The sequence below is a fragment of the Mirounga leonina genome, unplaced genomic scaffold (assembly GCF_011800145.1).
Source record: "Mirounga leonina isolate KUSES-001 unplaced genomic scaffold, KU_Mleo_1.0 Mir_53, whole genome shotgun sequence".
In the NCBI taxonomy this organism is placed as follows: domain Eukaryota; kingdom Metazoa; phylum Chordata; class Mammalia; order Carnivora; family Phocidae; genus Mirounga; species Mirounga leonina.
The window spans coordinates 101,279,576-101,300,461 of record NW_023270807.1 but is presented as its reverse complement, the minus strand read 5'-3'; the positions used below and the strand labels follow the sequence as shown (position 1 = coordinate 101,300,461).

Here is a 20,886-nt window from a genome sequence, read left to right as displayed (position 1 = left end):
TGGGGCTTTTGGCTTGGACACCTGGAGGCAGATGACCTCATCATCCCTGAGGCAGGAGGGGGCAAATCTGTGGAGAGATGACCATTTCCATTTGGAATATGTTTAGTGCAAGGCACACGTGGGACATCCAGGTGGACAGTCCAGCAGTCAGACTTTTTCCAATGTAACATATTGTATTCAGGTGCGACATGTCCTTTCAAACTTAAAATTTCAACAAACACACCTTTTTCAGATACCCTTCACTCTCCCCAATATCTCCAGTCTACCCCTTCATTCATAAAACCACTACTTGGTCCAAATATTTATTAGCTTCCATTCTGCACTATTCTAAGAATCCCTCAGCTGGGCTCTCTGCCTTTAAGTCTCTAGGTCCTCAGAGCCAGTCTGCTTTCAGAGACTCAAAAGCCTTTCTTTTACTTTCTTTTACTCAGAAACTTTCTACAGTGTCCTGTTACCCATCGGATAAAGCCTTGGGAAATTAGCCTTCTCTATGCCAATTATTCCTACATGCTTCTAGAGCCTCCTCATGCCTCTGGCCTCACCATGCACCATGTTCAGTCTCCCCGTGCCCCACTGGCCTCCTGAGCAGCCTGGCACACCTCCGTTCCCTCCTCCTTCCTGCTGTTCCCTGTACCCTGAATCCCTTCCCCACCTCTTCTGCCTGACAAATTCCTACTCATTCTTTAAAGCCTCTCATGAATGCCACCTCCTATGTGAAAAGGGCTCATTTCCTCACACACAGAAATAGGAACTTTACCCAAGTTCCTGTTAAATTTTATACCTATCTCCATTAATTAATTATTGTGTCCTCATTTACCTGTCCCATCCACTTAGACTAGGATTTCCCACAGACCCCTTACGCATCTTTGCCTAGCCAACCCTCAATGCAGGCAAGATGTTTCCTCGGCTTTTTTAAATACAGAAAAATGAGCATGAATGAGTCTCCAGGGTACGGATTTTTTAACCTAAGCGTGTTTTTCATGCCAAATTCCAATCCCATTTGTCTTTTTCTTCCCATGCAGACTCCTGGGACCCACAAACATGTACTTTCCCATTCTATCCAATAAAACCTTTCTTTGGTCCTCCTGCTACATGTCTCTTTTTCCCTGCTCACCAGACTTCGTAAGAATCTATTTCTACATCTCTAGCCTTCCCTTCTCACTCACCCCTCAACCCAGTGCAAACTGGTCTCTGTTCACCACTCTACTAGAAGGGGGGTCCCTCGTCTTCTCACTCCACTCTCCTCGCCCACGGGGCTAGCGCCATTAGCATTTCTGAGTCTGTCCCTACTGTAACTTCAGCTTCACGGGGACATCACGTCCTCTTTCTAAAACATCGCGATGCTCAAAGTCACTTATTAGGCTCCATATTCTACAAAGCAGAGAATAAAGAATCTTCCTAATCCAAATAAATCTAGTCTTCTCTCTTGCCACAACCCCATCAGGGGTGCAGTGTTGCAGCCAAACGGGAACAATCACTCTGCACTCTGACCTAACGATGCACCTACAAGCTTTCATGCCCTCGCTCAACCTGTTGGCCCTACAGGATCTGCTCGCCTTCTCCACTAAAATCCGACTTCTCCTCCAAGGATGAACTGCATTATTCTCTCCCCTGTAAAAATCCTCCCCTTATCCAGAAGTTATCATTCCCTTCACTGAATTCCTACAGCATTTCATCAATCAATCCATCTCTTACAACACGTACAGCTTCACCATCATAGCAGATTACTAGAATGTCGGCCTCCTCTACTGAATGATGAGCCTTTTATGATCAAGAGCCTTTTATGATCAAGACTTTTATGAGATTTTATGATCAAGACCTGTGTGTTATTCATACCTTAGCCCTCAAACCATCAGGGTCTCATGTATGATGAGTTTAACTGGATTAATTTGACTCAAGAAAACCCCCAAGAATGGGAAGATCCCCCAAAACAGTATCGGTTGTTCCTTGACATTTCCTCATTCCTCAGACGTAACCATTCTACTGAAATACTATAAAATTCGGAATATTTTCAGGTAAAATTTTACACTGCAACAGATGTTCCTACCCATGGATATACCGTCAGGTTATTACTTTTTGTTTCTCAAAATTCAAGTGATCCCGCAAAACATCTCCAGAAACCAGCTCTCCCTCCAGTTGTGTCAGCTGACCCTGAAGAGTCTCCAACTTGTTTTCTGCTTTCTGGGCTTTCTGTAGAGCTTTCTGGTGAAACCCAGATTCATTTCCCAACTGGTCCACAAGCTCAGATATTCGGGCTTCAAGCTGGGAAACCATCTGGAAACAAAGAAACAGACAAGGATAAGCCTTGTTTTCAATGCAACAAAGTGTTAAAATCTAGTGCTCAGCCCAAGCAACATAACTATTTATAACACCAACTTCCAGATTCTTTGTAAAAATTAAATTAAAAAACAGGTAATTTGATAGCTGTCTTTGCCTCTCCTTGAAATAAATATGCATTCATTATCTAATAAAATATTTCTATTGGTATTTTTAATTTTTATATAATTCCTTAAACAGGTTACTTGAGAAATTTTATGGATCATATTGACTTACCCCTAAAACTGCCATTCATTTAGGACTTTCAAAGCTTAAAGCTTGAAAAAAAAAAGTTCAGACAGAAAGTGCTTTTAAACCTATGTAAGTGTCATTCTCCAGAGAAATTCTTCCACCAGATATAGTGGATTAAAGATTATACAGTGAGTTAGTTTTGATAATAAATTTATCGGGAATTCAAGTGCATAAAGATAATTTTTCAAGCTTTTTTTAAATTTTCCATTGAATATTGGTTACTCATGCACCAAACTCCGGCGATGCTGTTTCTGTGCTGTGTACTTAAGTAGTGATGTTATCATTTTAGCATTTGAGAGGTCAAATTTAACACAGCAACTTGATGTACAAGAAGGCAGGAGAATCTGATTGCTACCTCCTCTCCTACAAAATGAAATCACAGTTTCTCCATTAAAGGCCCCACTTCCCTCCACACACCCCTCACTTGCCCAATGCTTCCATCCCTTCCTGAAGTTTCTCTCTGTCCTGATATTCCTTTAACCAAGAACATTAGTTTACCAAACACCTCAGGTACGCTCTGAGAATAATCAAATTGATTCTACCAAATCCAGTTTTCATGAAACATTGAATTCTATAAAAACACCAAGTTTGGGGTGATAAATTTGTTTTGTTTTGATGGTTTGTTTCAGAAGAGGAAAAGAAAAAAAATAGATATTTACATAATACTCAGTACCATTCTTGCAAAATTGAAATAATTTGGGGCATCTGGGGGGGCTCAGTCAGTTAAGCATCTGCCTTCGGCTCAGGTCCTGATCTCAGGGTCCTGGAATCAAGCCCCATGTCAGGCTCCCTGCTTAGACGGGAGTCTGCTTATCCCTCCCCCTCTGCCCCTCCCCCCACTGTGTACTCTCTCTCTCTCAAATAAATAAAATAAAATCTTTAAAAATAATTTTTTTAAATTGAAATAACTTGATGGTTTCAGGTTTACAATTTCAGTTAAAAAAAATTCTGCTTATCTATCTATAACCATTTTGTTTTGTTTTTTTAAATAGGCTCCACGCCCAATGTGGGGCTCAAACTCATGACCCTGAGATCAAGGGCCGCATGCTCTACCAACTAAGCCAGCCAGGCACTCCTATCAATAATCATTTTTAAAAGCAAGAAGACACTCAAGCCATCCTCAAATATTTTGAAAGGCTATTATATGGAAGAATAATAAGGTTTGTTCTGAGCCCTCAGAGCTTAAGGACCAACAGATATAAATCAGAGAAATAATTCCACTTCAGTATAAGGAAGAATTTCTCCTGGTCCCCATAATTACAAAGTAATACATGCCCACTATAAAAGATTCATTAAGGATTTTAAAAAGTATAAATAAGAAAAAGAAATAATCCCCACCCAGAGAGAACAACTATTAATGTTTTCAAATAGGGTACCGGGGTTGCTCAATCAGTTAAGTGTCCGACTCTTAATTTCAGCTCAGGTCATGATCTCGGGGTTGTGAGATCGAGCCTCACATTGGGTTCCATGCTGGGCATGGAGTCTGCTTAAGATTCTTTCTCTCTCTCTTTCCCTCCTGCTCTATATTTAAATCTATTTTTATGCACTGTTAAAACAGAGTTGAGATACTATATTTGCAATTTTACGTCTTTGTGTTTACCTGATATTTTAAGCATCTTCCCATGTCTGGCAGTGGATTCCTAGTCCCTGGAGATGGTAAGAAATTGGCCAACCATGTGTTAACAGTGTTATGGAGTGGACTGAAGGGCTACAATCAGGAATGTTACACTATCGAATCTCTAAATGCTCTAATCCTGTGCTTCCATGGTTCTCAAGGTCCCCGGTCTGTAATTCAATTAATTCTATACTGCTATGGGTACTTGAAATCAAGTATTTGGTGGCAAGCTGCTTAGCACCACATCAAAGGAATTATATTCTCCAAGGGAATTTCAAATTTAATTACAGAGTATGAGCCTCCGAGAACCTCAGGTTGTTTTTTCCTACCATCAGCACTTAACTGATAATAGGTGTGATCTTAATGCAAGAGTCTTGGTACAATACACAAAGTAACTTACAAAACAACAGCCATCAAACAACACCCCAAAATACGGCCTTGGGAGAGGGGGGTGCCGTTTACAGATATTACATTATCTGTATGTATTTCCCCGAAGAAAGCAATGCCTGCCATAGAGATTGATCAGTAAAGACTCCATTTTGAAGATGACCCTTCAGGCACCTACAGGAAGTTAAACTAAGGCAGTGTTAATGACCCTGAAGAAAGAAGAGGACATCTTGATGGAGACCAGACTGTGGCACGGGGTCTTTGGAGTCAGAGAGTCCTGGTCTCGAGTGCCCACTCTACTCCTCACCAGCATGTGAACTGAAGCAAGTACTTAACCTCTCTGAAACTCAGCGTCTTTGCTTTGATGATCAGATGATAACTTAGATAATGTGAGTAGCACAGTATTGCACACCCAACTGAAGTTCAACGCACTGCATTCATTCTGATCATCAGTATTTCTACCCCAGTATGTTGGTTGAGTCGGTCCTATGCTTTTGTCATAAAGAGTTAAAGGGGCCCTGCAGGAATTGTCCTTTTTCATGTTTCTCAAACCACTGGCAGCCCATAGAACCTGTTTTTCAACTGAAAACCTTTCTGGGAAGCACAAATACGGGACAATGTGCTAAATCAAAGGTGAAAGGGTTCCTCCTGGATCCTCACCCTGAGTGGACCCAAGAGGGTTCCATGGAACTTGAAGACTCAGCATAGTATAACTTTTTTTTTTAAGATTTTATTTATTTATCTGACAAAGAAAGACAGCGAGAGAGGGAACACAAGCAGGGGGAGTGGGAGAGGGAGAAGCAGGTTTCCCGCCGAGCAGGGAGCCCAACGCGGGGCTCGATCCCAGGACCCTGGGATCATGACCTGAGCCGAAGGCAGACGCTTAACGACTGAGCCACCCAGGTGCCCCAGCATAGTATAACTTTTAAAACCACCAGTATGGAGATGGCTGAACCATGCAGAATCTATAAACTGCCCTGCCAAAAATTCTTGTGTCCAGAGAGGAGCAAACAGCTGAGAAGCTCTCCACATTCTAGGCGACAAAGAACTGAGCTTAGTTAGGTCTCGGTACATGTGAGAGCACCATTTTTTTCTCAGAGCTAAATGTACATAGATTTATTCAAATAAATTAACATCCCAATCTGACTCGGTTCTTGGGAACATCAAATGGGTGCCTGGGTGAATATACGTGTCTTGCCAAAACTGTAAAGATGGGTTGTATTTTTAACACCAAGAACTCCAAAGAATCAGTAAGCTTTTCTTTCTTTATTTTTTTTCTTCTTTTTCTTAGTATCATCTGTTAACATATCCCTGATATTCCGTGGGACAAAATGTGCCAGGGATTTCAACACTAGCGATGTAGGGAATGGCGGGGGGGCGGGGGGGTTGGATTATAGTAAAGAAAACATACTTCATAAAACAAAAAAGGCACGGAAGTAAATTATTCTTCAACAACAAGCAGCCTGTTTTTTGGAAGTGAAGTCATAATGCCCTAAAAGAATTAATTCACTTGCGAAGGACAAGTAGTTGTTGATTTCACCAGAGAGGCACTTTTGCCCTAAGATTAAACCAAATGGAAGCACAAGAGTTCTAAACTGAGGAAGAGCCACTTGGGTCACTTAAGGACCAGTGCCTTTTGGACATAAAACTCTTTTCTCCTTATTCAAGCTATAACTTTTACTGAGGAAATATATAAACTATGTTGTCAGGAACCAGCAATAAAATATCAATCAATTTTTTTTTCCTTCTTATCAGTTTGTTTGCGTAACCTTATTGACTGGCTGTCCCCACTCCCTCCACCTTTGTGCATGTCCACTTTTGCTACAGGTTAAATTGGGTCCTCCAACAAAGAGGTATGTTCAAGTCCCCCAGTACCTCAGAATGTGCCCTTATTTGGAAATAGAGTCTTTACAGACCTGGGTCCTAATGCAATACGACTGGTGTCCTTACAAAGAAAGGAAAAATTGGGACACAGAGACACACACAAATAGAGGGAAAATAATGTGAAGATACAGAGAGAATTCCATCCATAAGCCAAGGACTACCTGAGGCTACCAGAAGCTAGGCGAAAAACCCGAAACAGATTCTCCCTCACAGCCTCGGAAGGAACGAATCCACCATGATTTTAGACTTCTAGCCTCCAGAATTAGGAGACAACACACCTCTATTGTTTAAGCCACCAAGTTAGTGGTACTTTGTTATGGCCATCCTAGGATATTACTATACTGTGATGCTGGAAGAACCAAAATCTCTACCTTTTCACTCTCCCAGACGGCCCTGTCACCAGGAGTGGCCATATGACATAATTTGGGGCAATGAAATGTAGTGGGAGACTGCCAAAGCTTCTAGGTAAATGTTTGATTTAGTGTATTGGAGGATTAAGAAGAGAGCAGAATGATTAGATCAGATGAGGGAGCAGGGGGGTGTGTGGAGCTCATCTCAGGTCCTTTAGGGCATCAGGCTGGATCCCCACGGCTCCCAGAGAGCCACTGAACCAAGAAACACTCCAGCAGAGGAAAGAAAGCCTTATGTGTGCCTAAAGAAGAACAAAAGAGCTGTCTAGATAAACATTTCTGAGCTTGTATGAATTATCTTTAACTTAAGAAATGACAGGGGCGCCTGGGTGGCTCAGTTGGTTAAGCAACTGCCTTCGGCTCAGGTCATGATCCTGGAGTCCCTGGATCGAGTCCCGCATTGGGCTCCCTGCTCGGCAGGGAGTCTGCTTCTCCCTCTGACCCTCCCCCCTCTCATGTGCTTTCTCTCATTCTCTCTCTCTCAAATAAATCAATAAAATCTTTAAAAAAAAAAAAAAAAAAGAAAAAGAAATGACATAGAAATCAATCATAATCATGTCCTCTCTGTACATAATCATTTCTCATCCAGATGATTAGCAGCTAGGAAACATCTAAAAGCAAGAGAAAAATGTTTGCCTTGAAATTCCACACTAAAATCTGAAAATGTCGCAACTTTCTGTCATGTGCAAGACATCATTATTTCAAAAACACCTGTTACAAGGGTACTGAAATTTCAGGGCTAAATAACATCTACACTCATTTAGAATTCCTAGGAACCCAACAGTAGGGCATTCCTCTAGGAGAGCGGTTTCCAACTGGCGATAATCTTACCCTCCAGGGATATTTGTCTGGCGGCATCTTTGGTTGTTACAAATTGAGGGGAAATGGTGCAACTGGTACCTAGTGGGCAGAAGCCAGAGATGCCACTCTATACCCTACAGTGTACAGAACGGGCCCACGACAGAGGATTATCCAGCCTGAAATGTCAATAGGGCCAAGCCTGAGAAACCCTACTCCAAGATCTGGTAGCGCTTTTAAAAAGAGAATTTGGTTTTGCTATAAGCAGAAAAGCAAGGAACAAGCAGAAATGACTTACTGAAAAAGTGTGGGTGGTGCCCTGAATTCTACAGAGGACTGCAAACACAGGAGAGTCAAAATGAACAGCAACAAGGTAAACAAGAAAAGCAAGGTTCAGAAAGTAGGAGTCGACCTGAAATGGCGAATTTGCCAGGCCCCGCCTAAACCCACCCTTGGGCCTCCCCGGGGGTATTACTCAACTGCTGAGTGTGTGTTTAACCAAGGTAACTGTCCAGGGGTGCACAGCCTCCTCAACAAACAGGTTCATCAATTTGTAAATCTCCCAATCTTCAGAAACATTTCTAAGACAATATATGAAATCCATTTTCTCCTAATTTTACTTAAAGATGAGTCACACAAGACCCCAGCTATATGCTTGATTTCAGGCTCTTAAATAGTGAGAACAGCTATTGAAAAAAATTACAGGGTAGAAGAGGCAGACAAAGGCACTAAAAAGACTCTGAATCATTCCGATTTTTATGGGGGGTTGGGGAGAGGAATAGCCAGCTTAACCAATTTACATCATTTTGCTTTAGAAAATAAACATATACATCATGCTGACAATTTTATGCCATGTTTCACATGCTGAATTAAAAGAATTTGAGGAAAACATTTGGGAAAACAGAAGAGGGAAGCAATAAAACAAAATGGTGAAGAACCATTAGCTATTGAAGTACACTGAAGTACCTGCTAGTCAAGGTAAATAACCGACTGAAGTATTTCTCAGTCCTGGAAATAATTTTCTTCTCCAATCCAGTACCAACCACGAGAAAAACTGAGTTACTCTCAGAGACCTGCACATGTCACAGGATGACCATTTTATATCCATAAAAAGAATCCTACACTTGGACAAAAGGGTCACTTGGGTTGCTCCTAAGAACACACATGAATTCTGGAGAATTTTTTTTAAGATTTATTTATTTATTTGAGAGAGAGAAAGAGTGAACGAGAGCAGGGAGGGGGACAGAGGAAGAGGGAGAGAGAGCCTCAAGCAGACTCCATGCTGAGTAGGGAGCCCCACTGGGGCCTTGATCTCACAACCCTGAGATCACTACCTGAGCTGAAACCAAGAGCCGGATGCTTAACCAACTGCACCACCCAGGCACCCTGAATTTTGGAGAACTGTTAAAGGGAACTGAAAATGTTTGATCATTAAAGGAAATTGTCAAATTCAATCACGAACTCTGAATTAGTGATTTCTCTGGGTATTTTAGAAACATCAAAGGAGGGAAAAATACAATTTCTCCCTCGGACCAGCATGAACTCATGGAAGAAACAGATCACAATGGAATTATACCTAGGATTTGGATACTGTTCACTTTAAAACCTCATTAATAAGGACTTCAATAATTTGGATTTGATAGTAATTTAAAGAGTCAGGTTGACGTTGACACAGCTAAGCAAAGCTATGTAGTAAAGGAGAATTATTAATAGTAGAAACAAGATAACAAAATTCAACAATCTTCAATCTCATATGTGAATTAAAACATCTTTCTCCATGTGTTAAATAAGTCCCTTAAAAGACTGTTCAGGCACCACTATGAAGAGGAGGACAGAGAAGAAGAGAAGCAGGGACAGCAAGAGTCAATATTTATCATCATTATTGGCCAGGTAGTGTGTTAAGGACTTCATAACCATTATTTTTCATTTAATGCTTTCAGCAAACAATAACCTTATGAAGCAGATACTCTTCCAGGTCTAGGAAACCTTGTCTGCAATTCCAAAACCCCAAAGCATCTGAAAACTGATAGCTTTTCCCATCACTCACTTGCTGATAAAGCTTGACCTGATGGGATTTGGCAGCAAACCCTACCCCAAAGTGCCACGAAGCTTATGGTCCTGGTGCAGTCCACGCGATGGAGCCGCCACGGGCTTTGTTGCAGAACGATGAATGTGGTTGATTATGGGATGCTGCCCCAGACCCCACTGAGGAGGAATGTGTAAGAGCGTTCTCTCCATTACCATTCTGTGTTACTATTTTACCTTTCAAAATCCTGAAAAATTCTGAATTCAAAAATACACCAGCCCCCGGCGGGTTCAGATGAGGGGTGTGGCCCCAGAGCCTTCCCTGTCCAGTGGATGAGAAAACACAATCTCAGAGGCTGTCACCTTAGGACCCTGCCCACGTCACACCTGGAGTGAGCAAGTGTGCAGCAGAGACAGGATTGAGCACACGTAGCTCTGACTCCAGAACCCACATCGTAGTCAGCTGTCACTTAAGTGACTCTCCAGGCTCCCAAAGTATGCTATATAATTGAAAGTAATAAAAGCCACATTTAAATGATCCAGCAAATTACTGTCCTCAAGAATCTTACAAGCGGCCACCTCCCACTCACCCTTTTCCTGCTCTCTTCCTGGCTGGTCATTTCTCGGATCCTTTCCACAATGGCATCCTCCGTGGGCCCCGTCGTGTCCCCGCTGCCTCTAAGCAGGGCGGCGACTGCCTCCCTAAATGAGGAGTACTGGGTTCGCGAGGCTGCAGCCGCATCCAGACTGGCCTCCAGACTCTTCTCCAACTCACAAGATCTTTTCTTCAAGAGGCTCAGCTCCTGCTTCGAAGCATCCCAGACCCGCTGGCCAGCAAGCAGCCTTTCTTGGAGGATCCTGACTTCCCTTTCAAGAACTTCTTTGGTCTCTACAGCATGGAGCAAGTCCTGAAACAATTACAGACAGTGAAGACAGGAACCTTAGCAGCCACTGAGGGACACCCGCGTTTGCTTTTTATTTACCTTGCTTACAGACTTTATGGATTTAGGATTAATTCTTTACATTCCCTGTTTAACTGTAAGCTCCCCACCATCTTTTCCTGAAGTTATTGAATTGTAAAGGCAATGTCAGCTAACTGTAGGGGTCTAAGAAAGAGAAGGGATGTAAAGCCAGAGCTAGGAAAAGAAGGACACTGACTGGTAAGCCTTTTCTGTGTGGACCTTGAGAAAGAGTTAATAAAAACAAATTGCTGGCTAGCATGCTGGTAAGAGGCAATCCATAGATAGAAAATGTTTACAGAATTATCTGCTCTAGAGCTTGACATACATGGAAATTGATTCTGACTAAACAGTAAACTTTCAGAGTCCTACCTACTAAAAGTGTCCTATGCGCTAAAAATTGTCTGAATAAAGATGCCTCCTTAATACTATTCTAAATAGAGTAGCGTTTTCATAAAAACATCACTGCATAAAGGGAAATCAGATCTTTCTTTCAACATTCATTTACTGTGTATCTCCTTGTCTCATAAAATGGATAGAACCTGAAGAAGAGAGACAGAAATATCCAGCCATTCAGTGGGTGGGAGATTTAAAGGAGAGGGAAATAAAGTACCACACTGAGAATAATAATTTCAAAGGATATAACGTGTATTGTTAGGTCCACAAAAATAAATGAAGGGCATAAGGGAGGCTACCTGTGCACCTACTTCTATTTACTATAATCTAGAAGGGTCCAAAGAGGCATAAAAGGGGCATCTTGAAAAGTGATTTAAAAAAAGCAACTTGTTGGGGCGCCTAGGTGGCTCAGTTGGTTGGGCGACTGCCTTCGGCTCAGGTCATGATCCTGGAGTCCCTGGATCGAGTCCTGCATCAGGCTCCCTGCTCGGCGGGGAGCCTGCTTCTCCCTCTGACCCTTTCCCCTCTCATGTGCTCTCTGTCTCTCTCATTCTGTCTCAAATAAATAAATAAAATCTTTAAAAAAATAAATAAATATAGGGCGCCTGGGTGGCTCCGTTGGTTAAGCGACTGCCTTCGGCTCAGGTCATGATCCTGGAGTCCCAGGATCGAGTCCCGCATCGGGCTCCCTGTTCGGCAGGGAGTCTGCTTCTCCCTCTCCCACTCCCCGTTTGTGTTCCCTCTCTTGCTGTGTCTTTCTCTGTCAAATAAATAAATAAAATCTTAAAAATAAATAAATAAATAAATAAATAAATAAATAAATAAATATAAATAAATAAATAAATAAAGCAACTTGTTGACAGGGATTTCTAAAATACCCAAGTTCACATTAAATAAGAATAAGCAACTTGTTAACCAGCACTGCTACAGTACTGCAGCCTAGGTAAGTGGCAAAAAAATAAAGAAAGAAAATTTGTTATTTATTACAAATAGCATGTTAGGGTCGAAAGCAACAAAAAAGAAACACTATCTTTGAATAGCAGATTCCATGTCTAAAGAGGCCAGTAACATTTCAGGCTATCAGTTAAAATGCACTCATCCCTTTTGCACCAGAACTGAACTTCAGAAGGAATTTATCTCCACCAACAGCTTGGAGACAAGAAAGATGTTCTTTGAAATGCTACTTCTTTTCTTTTCTTTTTAACCAATTAAATCTTTATTTTTGCGATTTCCTGTTCTTAGCAAGTAGAGAGAAAGACAAATACCCTGGGTGAGAGACAGGAAGACACTAAGACAAATGATTTTATGCCTGTGCATCTTCTCTCAAGTACACCAAGATAATCATCTGCAAAGTTTTTTTTAAACCCTTATTTTAAAAGATGCACCCCCAATTTAGGCTTGCAAAAAACAGGTTATCATTGGTTATCACATAAGCCTGCTTTTAAAAAAAAATTTTTATTAGCATATAATGTATTATTTGTTTCAGGGGTACAGGTCTGTGATTCATCAGTCTTACACAGAGATTAAGAGTCTCTTATGGTTTGTCTCCCTCTCTGGTTTCATCTTGTTTCATTTTTCCTTCTCTTCTATGATCCTCTGTCTTGTTTCTCAAATCTTCATATCAGTGAGATCATATGATACTTGTCTTTTTCTGATTGACTTATTTCGCTTGCATAATACCCTCTAGTTTCATCCACGTTGTTGCAAATGGCAAGGTTTCATTTTTTTTGATGGCTGCATAATATTCTAGTGTGTGTGTGTGTGTGTGTATCTATATATATATACCACAACTTCTTTATCCATTCATCTGTCGATGGACATCTTGGCTCTTTCCATAGTTTGGCTATTGTGGACATTGCTGCTATAAACACTGGGGTGCACGTGCCCCTTCGGATCACTACATGTGTATCTTTGGGGTAAATACCCAGTAGTGCAATTGCTGGGTCTACTTCTTTACTTTTTTTTAAAAAGAGAATATCTTACTTTTTTTTTTCCTTCTGGTGATATTTTTTTAAATCAAGGAAGTCCCTGGCATCAATTTGAAATAAAAAGTCATCGCGTGTGGATAGGTCATTAAAGAAAACTGGCCTTTTCAGAAAAGTAATGGCTAAACTAATTGTGGAACCTATTTCGTGAAATGCTTTGCTTCTCAAGGTCCTAGCAACAGTTTCATTTCCCCCTTCCCTTTCGATACCGGTCCTCTTTGTGGAGAAGCCCCACTGCTGCTAATTAAATTATGGCTCTTAAAGTAGAGTCAAGGACACTTTATCACAAATACAGTATTTTAACACTTTACCGATCTCTTTTCAGATAGTAATACAATAGCTACTCAACTCAGGTAACCAGTATCAGCACTGGTGATAATAAATTAGGCCCCTACTTTACTTAGAAATGACCATCCAACATGCAATTAGAAAACTGAAGGTCCCAAATTCAATGATGTAGAGATGAAAATTAATTCTAATCCCCTCCAAGCCCTAAAGCCCTCTAGAATATTCTATGTTAACTATCATATGGAAAGAAAACCCCTAATGCAAAAGAGGGGAGTTTCCATGACCCAGAGAGTGATATTTTTAACCACATACAAAAGGTCCTCAAAATACACACAAAAAAATATATCAGATGCTTGAGTACTACAGACTTACTGTCAGTTTGGAGTGTGCTAATCAACTGGCAGCTTACCCCAGGAGACCAATAAACCAGTTAAAATATTCAAGCTATGAGGAATTTGTTCCAACCCCAATATCAGACTATTGTCTCCCTGCCTTTGAGACAAGAGCCCAAACAGTCCCCAACAAATCCAAAGCACAAACCTTTATGACTGGTAAAAATCAGAAAACTGAATTTGTGGTCATAAAATACAGTGGCACGCGGCAGCAGGCCAGATTTCTTTTCTGGACCCATTTCAGCCCAGTGAGCTGCAGGCCTGGGGAGCCAGGGGCAAGGCCTTAGGGATGGCCCCTGCCTCAGCGCTCTGATTAAGTGCTTCAGGATTTAGGAGCACGGGGCTGATCTGCTATAAACAGAAGTCCTCAGACTACAAACGCAATTACCCACAGAGCTAGCAGAGCCAGCGCTGGAGTGGAGTCTGGTTGCATGGCTACCTCAAGGACCCACTCAAATAATGTGACATCAGTATCACTGGCCAGGCCCTGGGGACTGCTGTCAGACCACACTGACACACAGAACAAGAAACAAGTAGCACCCTCTGAGCAAAATCAGGGCTGACCTCCACAAAGGAAATCACATTTGCAAAAGAGGACAGCTCCTAGAGAGACAGTGACAGGGATGACTTGTTTAACCAAATTTTTTAACTTTTCATTGGTCCCACCAATGCAAGAAATGAATAATGACCCCTTCACAACCACTTTTAACAAAAGCACTTGTAAATAATATGACTAAGGCATTCGATTTACCTTCCCAATTGTGTGCATCCCTGTGTTAATTCCCAATTAAATGCATTATGTGATAAAACCATTCAAAGGTTTGTTTTTAAAATGTAATTGTTTCCTATTTTAATGTTGCTAACTACCAAAAATACATGCCTAATTATCATCCAGGTGGAGAACCTCTGGCTTGAGTTTAATTCATCCAACCTTAGAAAATTTTTGTAAAATGATGGGATGCCTGGGTGGCTCGGTCAGTTGGGCTTCCGCCTTCGGCTCAGGTCATGATCCCAGCGTCCTGGGATTGAGTCCCACATCGGGCTCCCTGCTCGGCGGGAAGTCTGCTTCTCCCTCTCCCACTCCCCCTGCTTGTGTTCCCTCTCTCGCTGTCTCTCTCTCTGTTGAAAAATAAATAAAAATCTTTAAAAAAAAATTTTGTAAAATGAAAAACCAGTTGATTTTTTTTACCTACTGCATTTAAAGTTAAGAAATAAACACAGAAATTCTCCCCAAATATGTGCTCTTATACATTGTTGGTGGGAGTGTAGATAGGTGTAATTCTGGTATAAACATCTAACAAAATAGAATATGCACATACCCTGTGGTCCTGCAATTCCAGTCCCAAGAATAGATCTGCAGGATAGATTACTGAATATGGAAAATGACATATGTGCAAAGTTATTCCATTACAACTAGAGGGTCTTATGCTAAGCGAAATAAGTCAATCACAGAAAGACAATAATTCATATGATCTTACTGATATGTGGAATTTAAGACAAAACAGAGGATCATAGGGGAAGAAAGGAAAAGATAAAACAAGACGAAACCAGAGAGGGAGACAAACCATAAGAGACTCTTAATCATAGGAAACAAACTGAGGGTTGTGGAGGGGAGGGGGGTGGCGGAATGGGGTAACTGAGGGATGGACATTAAGGAGGGCATGTGATGTAATGGGCACTGGGTATTATATAAGACTGATGAATCGCAGACCTGTACCTCTGAGACCAATAGTACTCTATATGTTAATTAACTGAATTAAAATTTAAAAAAATTTTTTTAAGTTATTCCATTACAATACAGCAAAAGATCAGGTACTACACAAATATTCACTGATATGTGACCAGTTAAACAAATATGAGACATCTATACCATAGAACATATGTAGTTCCTAAAAAGAACTGAGGAAATTTTTTATGTACTGATATGGAAGATATGGAAGACTCCAAGATACAGTCAGTGAAAAAAGTAAGGTGCCTACCATGTGTCTAGTGCCATTGTAAAAAGAGCATCTCTCTAGAAATAAGCACAAGCGACTGCCAGTTCTGATCATCTCTAGAGAAAGGACCTGTAGCTGGGGGGCTAGAAATGGAAGGAAGATATGACAGAGCAGAGACAACTATGAAAACATCCAGGAAATTCTGGTCCATTTAAAGTGCTGAGTCAATAGTGATAGGAACACACACACAGACATACACACCCCTTAGGCTGTCCCACTGACATCATCAACCTTGAAAAATAATAAAAATTCAGTGTAAGTTTGAAATTCTCATTATTGACAAACACAATACAAGTTGACAATGAATTTAGCTGCCCGTGAGGCCAGTGTGTTCTGGGCTTCACTATAGTACTACAAACGCTCTGCTCTGAACTGGTCAGATTGTGCCTGGAGGACCATGGACAGTTCCCAGCTGGAACTTTTAAGAGGGCCATGTCAAAATGGAATGGGTTCAGCATCACATACTAGCATTACACCCATAATAAAAACATTTATGTAATTGTGCTATTTAAAATGCTGTTTTAATTTATTTTGAATGCATAGAATGAATCTAAAGGCAAAGCATGGAAGACTTATAGTTACAGAGCAGAATGTAAATATTATAAACCTTGACAATGTAAATACAATAATAAAGTAAAACTGGGAAGTAGAGAGAGGCAAGTAAAAAAGTAAAAGGCATTAAATTCCTCCACATTGTAGCAAAAAGTCTAAAAATACCATCTCACGTTGGTGAATCAAGAATAGAAATGTATTCCTTTAAAGTCTCAATGGTAACTGTCAGAAGCTAAAATGGGAATGCCCCAGTGAGACTAGAAGTGGAAGGAGAGAGGGTTTTAAATTTTATTTCAGAGTCTTATGAACAGTTTCATTTTTTATAATATGAGAAGATATGATTTTAGTGTTTATTTTCATTTTAATTCCTCACCCAGAGGCTAGAACTCTCCTAACCTCACAGATGATAAGAAAGAAGTTTCAAAGTTTGAGAGATACAGAATGCTTAGCCAAAAGAAAAGACTTAGAAATCCATGATAAATGTCTTCAAATGCTTTAAAGTTAGCCATAAGAAAAAGATTTCAATTTATTCTATGAAGTTTCATGAAGACAGAACCATGATGAGGATGTAAATTATGGGGATTCTGATCCTGACTTACTATAATGAAGAACTGTCAAACAATTAGAACTATACAGAGAGGGCTGCCTGGGTGGTGCAGTCGGTTGAGTGGCCGACTCTTGATTTTGGCTCAGGTCATGATCTCATGGTTGTGGGATCAATCCCTGCATTTGGGCTCCACACTCAGCACAGAGTCTGCCTGGGATTCTCTCTCCTTCTCCCTGTCCCTCTGCTCCTCCCACCTGTTCTCTGTCTCTCTCTCTCTCTCAAATAAATCTTTAAAAAAAAAAAAACTATATAGAGAATATGGAGCTCCTTGTTCAGTAGTGGGTTCCCTGTCTATGGAAGAGTTCAAGTGAAGGCTGGAAACTAGCTAGACAGTGACATTTTAAAGATGATTCTGATTTCACATAGAGGGTTACATGATCTAGATTCTAAAAGACCTTAAGGTCACTTCCAACATCATGATTCCAGGATTGTCAAGAGACCTTCAATTTCTTTGGTAATTTATCCTGTCTAATAAAGTCCTCACTTCCAGGAACTTATTTCCATATGCCTATACCCTTAAAATAAATTTGTTTCTTTGGATCCCTGGGTAAATGTAAATTAATTAGGAAAAGGAAATAAAAACACTGAGCATCAATTATGTGATGGGCATGTCCTGAGTACTTCGTGTATATTATGTCATCCAGTGCTAAGAATAATTTTAAGAGATGGATCCTTAAATTATTTTTCTGTTTTACAGACAAGAAACTGAGGTTCCAAGAGGTAAGATCATATGCCTCAGATCACATAGCCAAATGATTCTGGAGCCCAGATAAAAACCTGAGAGCCTAGCCTCTTAACCACTCTACTCCCTGTGAACTGTCTCAGGCTGTTCTCTCTTCCATTCGCTACTTCATGGTAACAAACCAAACAAGCAGAAAGGACATCCTTCCAAACCAGACCTACCTGACTCCAAAACCAATATTCTTTCTTAGCTTCAATTCTAGCTACCAGAATTAAAGGTAATGTGAACAGCATGAAGGAAAATAAGCTGTCTGAAATCCCATAAGTAAGTTTAGTTTCTCATCTGGTGATCTGAACTTGTATGGCCCATAGGAAATGTGTGTGTGGCTTGTTTTAGGGGAAGTGCATACTCTTTTCAACACTGGGTTATTTCAAAATAACTGAAAGAAAAAGTGCCAATCTTTGATAGTTGTTAAAACATACTTCAATATTAACTACTTAAGATTTTCAAATAATGTATTTTCCATATATATAATAAATCACCTGGATTTTCATTTGGGAAATTTTCATAAAGTAAAAGTCATAAAGTAAATAGAGCAATTAAGAAAATGAGAAAAGTTGAGTTTTGTAAAAACAGGACCCCAGCCTGCAAATACTACTACTTCCACAGTCATTCTGGGCTTCACTAATAAAGTAAGTTCCCTACCGCAAAAACAGAGCTTTAGAAGGCATTATGAAGACTCTTCCTGAGGCCATTAATGTGTCAGTAAAACGACTTGACAGTATTTTCGGTAGTCAATCTTTGGAGTCATAATCCTATGAATGAGCACTTTAAAAAGACCTCAAGTTTTTTATCGCCCATATTTTTTTTTTACAATTTTTATTATTTTGGCAGGAACTTCATCCCAAAATGAATGTGTTTCCAAGTCTGAACAACATTGCATTATTTACAAGTAAAGATACATATAAGAAATAAGTCCCGTTTTTTTTTAATGTGTTCTTATAACACATTTTCATTTCCTACTGCTTATCTTCAGAAATGCTTTCTTATAGGTAAATATTAAATTCTGCCTAATTTTCAAGGCTTGATACTTTAATAATTACTATTTGTAATCAAATTCAAGTTATTCATTCACTGAGGAAATTTGCATAGCTACTTACTGTTCTTGTCCTACTGACTTGACAACAAATAACTTGGCATCAGACAGATATGTAGGATATAGCTGTGACCCTACACATGGAAAGGGATTACTGATGATAGCAAAATAATATAGTGACCAGGGTTCAAATCCCAGCTTTGCCACTTACGAGCTATGTGAACTTGAGCAAAGTATACTTAGCACAATGACTGTGCTAATAGTAAGTGATTGATAAATGGTGACTATTATACTAATGATTGCTGACAGTATTAATGTAAAAAATCTGAGAGCCTAAAACTTCACTCAGAAGTCTCACTGGTGGGACTCCTGGGTGGCTCAGTTGGTTGGGCGACTGCCTTCGGCTCAGGTCATGATCCTGGAGTCCCGGGATCGAGTCCCGCATCGGGCTCCCTGCTCGGCAGGGAGTCTGCTTCTTCCTCTGACCCTCCCCCCTCTCATGCTCTCTCTCTCTCTCTCATTCTCTCTCAAATAAATAAATAAAAATATTTAAAAAAAAAAAGAAGTCTCACTGGTAGGTAAGCTATTAAAAGCATAATTTTGAAATAATTTTATGTATATTGTAAGACAAAGCAAATGAGTAGATATTATGATTAAGATTCAAACGATACTAATATAAAACACAAAGATATTAGGAAAACTCTAAATACCACTTTTAATTTAAAAATACCAGTATTAGTTTATGACTAAAAATGTATTTCTAGCTCTGTCCACCTAAAGAAATGACAGCCCAATAGCAATGAGCACACCGAGAGCCTCGATCTTGGTTTTAAGCACCATTCTTCAGGAAAAGGCACCAACGCTCCCTACAGAACAGGTTGATTTTAGTTCTGTAGTCTGAAAATTCTAAGTGATCCTAAGAGGCTATGTCTTCTGTCAGAAAAAGCAAGGAATTGTTAAAAAGACTAGAGTCAGTTTACAAGGTCACAGAGACCATCTTGAAGGGGCTGCTACTGAGCCAATATAGTGAATTTGGAGCACGAAAAAAAAAAAAGTAATTGATGGTAACACAGTGAGTAAATAAAAATCCATGTGTCCACAGAACTGAAGAGAAAAGAAATAAAAAGCTTTTCTTTACAGAAGGATGCCAGCTAATAAGCAGAAGGAATGGTAAAATTAGAATATTACCTTTTTGCCACCCATGATGTAAATTAATCCAGGCAAGAATCAATGATGATAACACCACTCAGTAAAGCCAATGGGGAACAGAAATAATCTGCCAGTTATCAGAAATAATATGCCCAGAGATACCTTACTTAACTGCAGAAGAAAAAAAAAATGTCCCTTTATGCTCAAGAGATGGGCAAACTTAGTGTCAGCAACAAGGAACAATCTAGCATGACTTGCCTATAATATGAAGTCTACAACTTAACCTTTGAAATGCCCTTGCCAAAATCATTTAACCTGAATCCAGTCCAGTCATTACCTAATTTTGAACTACATCTCCTTTACCACTTAATTGTCTCCTATGTACTTTGTTAACTGATTGCATTGGCTCACTTTGGCTTTTGAAAATTCACATTATTAATCCCATAATTAGTTTGTCACAAAAATATAAAAATAATTGAAAGATTATATAGTGTTAAAAAACATACAGTATTAATTGGCATGCTCAAACAGAGCTTCGGATAATTTGAAAAGATCAAGCAATTCAGTGTACAAATAACGGTCTAGCATTGAAGAACTTCCCTTTGACGGTCTCTTCTAAGTAACACTCATCTCCTTCGACCCTGCAAGTATCCTTCTAGGGTTTTGTCTTACTGATACATTCTCATGCATGACAAATAATATAAGATTATTCATAGCAGCCTTGCTTATAATAGTGTGTGGTGTATTACCATTTTGTGTTAAAAAATAAATGAAGGGAAAAAAATAACGCACAGCATGTTGCCATTTGTATTAAAATTAAAAAAAGAATAAGTATACACATCAAAGAACATTTCTAGAAAGGTATATAAAAAAATAATTAACAGAGGTTGCCTCTGAGGAGAACGACTGGGTGGCTGGTGGGAGGGGTGGGGGTGGGGAGGATTTTCACCATATACCTTTATGTCTATTTGGAATTTTTTATCTGGTGGATGCATTACCTATTTTTCAAAAACAGTTAATGTTTGAGTATCAAAAATCCTTAGAGCCTAACTAAAGTAGGACACAAGTCTCTACAAACTCTACTTTTAAATGTGCT

At 39.9% G+C, this 20,886-nt stretch overlaps 1 protein-coding gene across 3 annotated transcripts in view; it reads right to left on the bottom strand.

Moving 5' to 3' along the window:
- Positions 1–20,886, bottom strand: part of CCDC170 (coiled-coil domain containing 170) — a 97,726-nt gene that overhangs the window by 24,639 nt on the left and 52,201 nt on the right. For 2 of the 3 annotated variants that reach the window (XM_034991023.1, XM_034991022.1), the window contains 2 exons: positions 10,278–10,595; positions 2,074–2,274 (listed from right to left, as the gene is read on the bottom strand). In XM_034991023.1, the coding sequence (XP_034846914.1) occupies positions 2,074–2,274; positions 10,278–10,595 (519 nt within the window). The remainder of the gene's footprint in view (positions 1–2,073; positions 2,275–10,277; positions 10,596–20,886) is intronic. The other variant, XM_034991024.1, reaches the window with a different exon arrangement.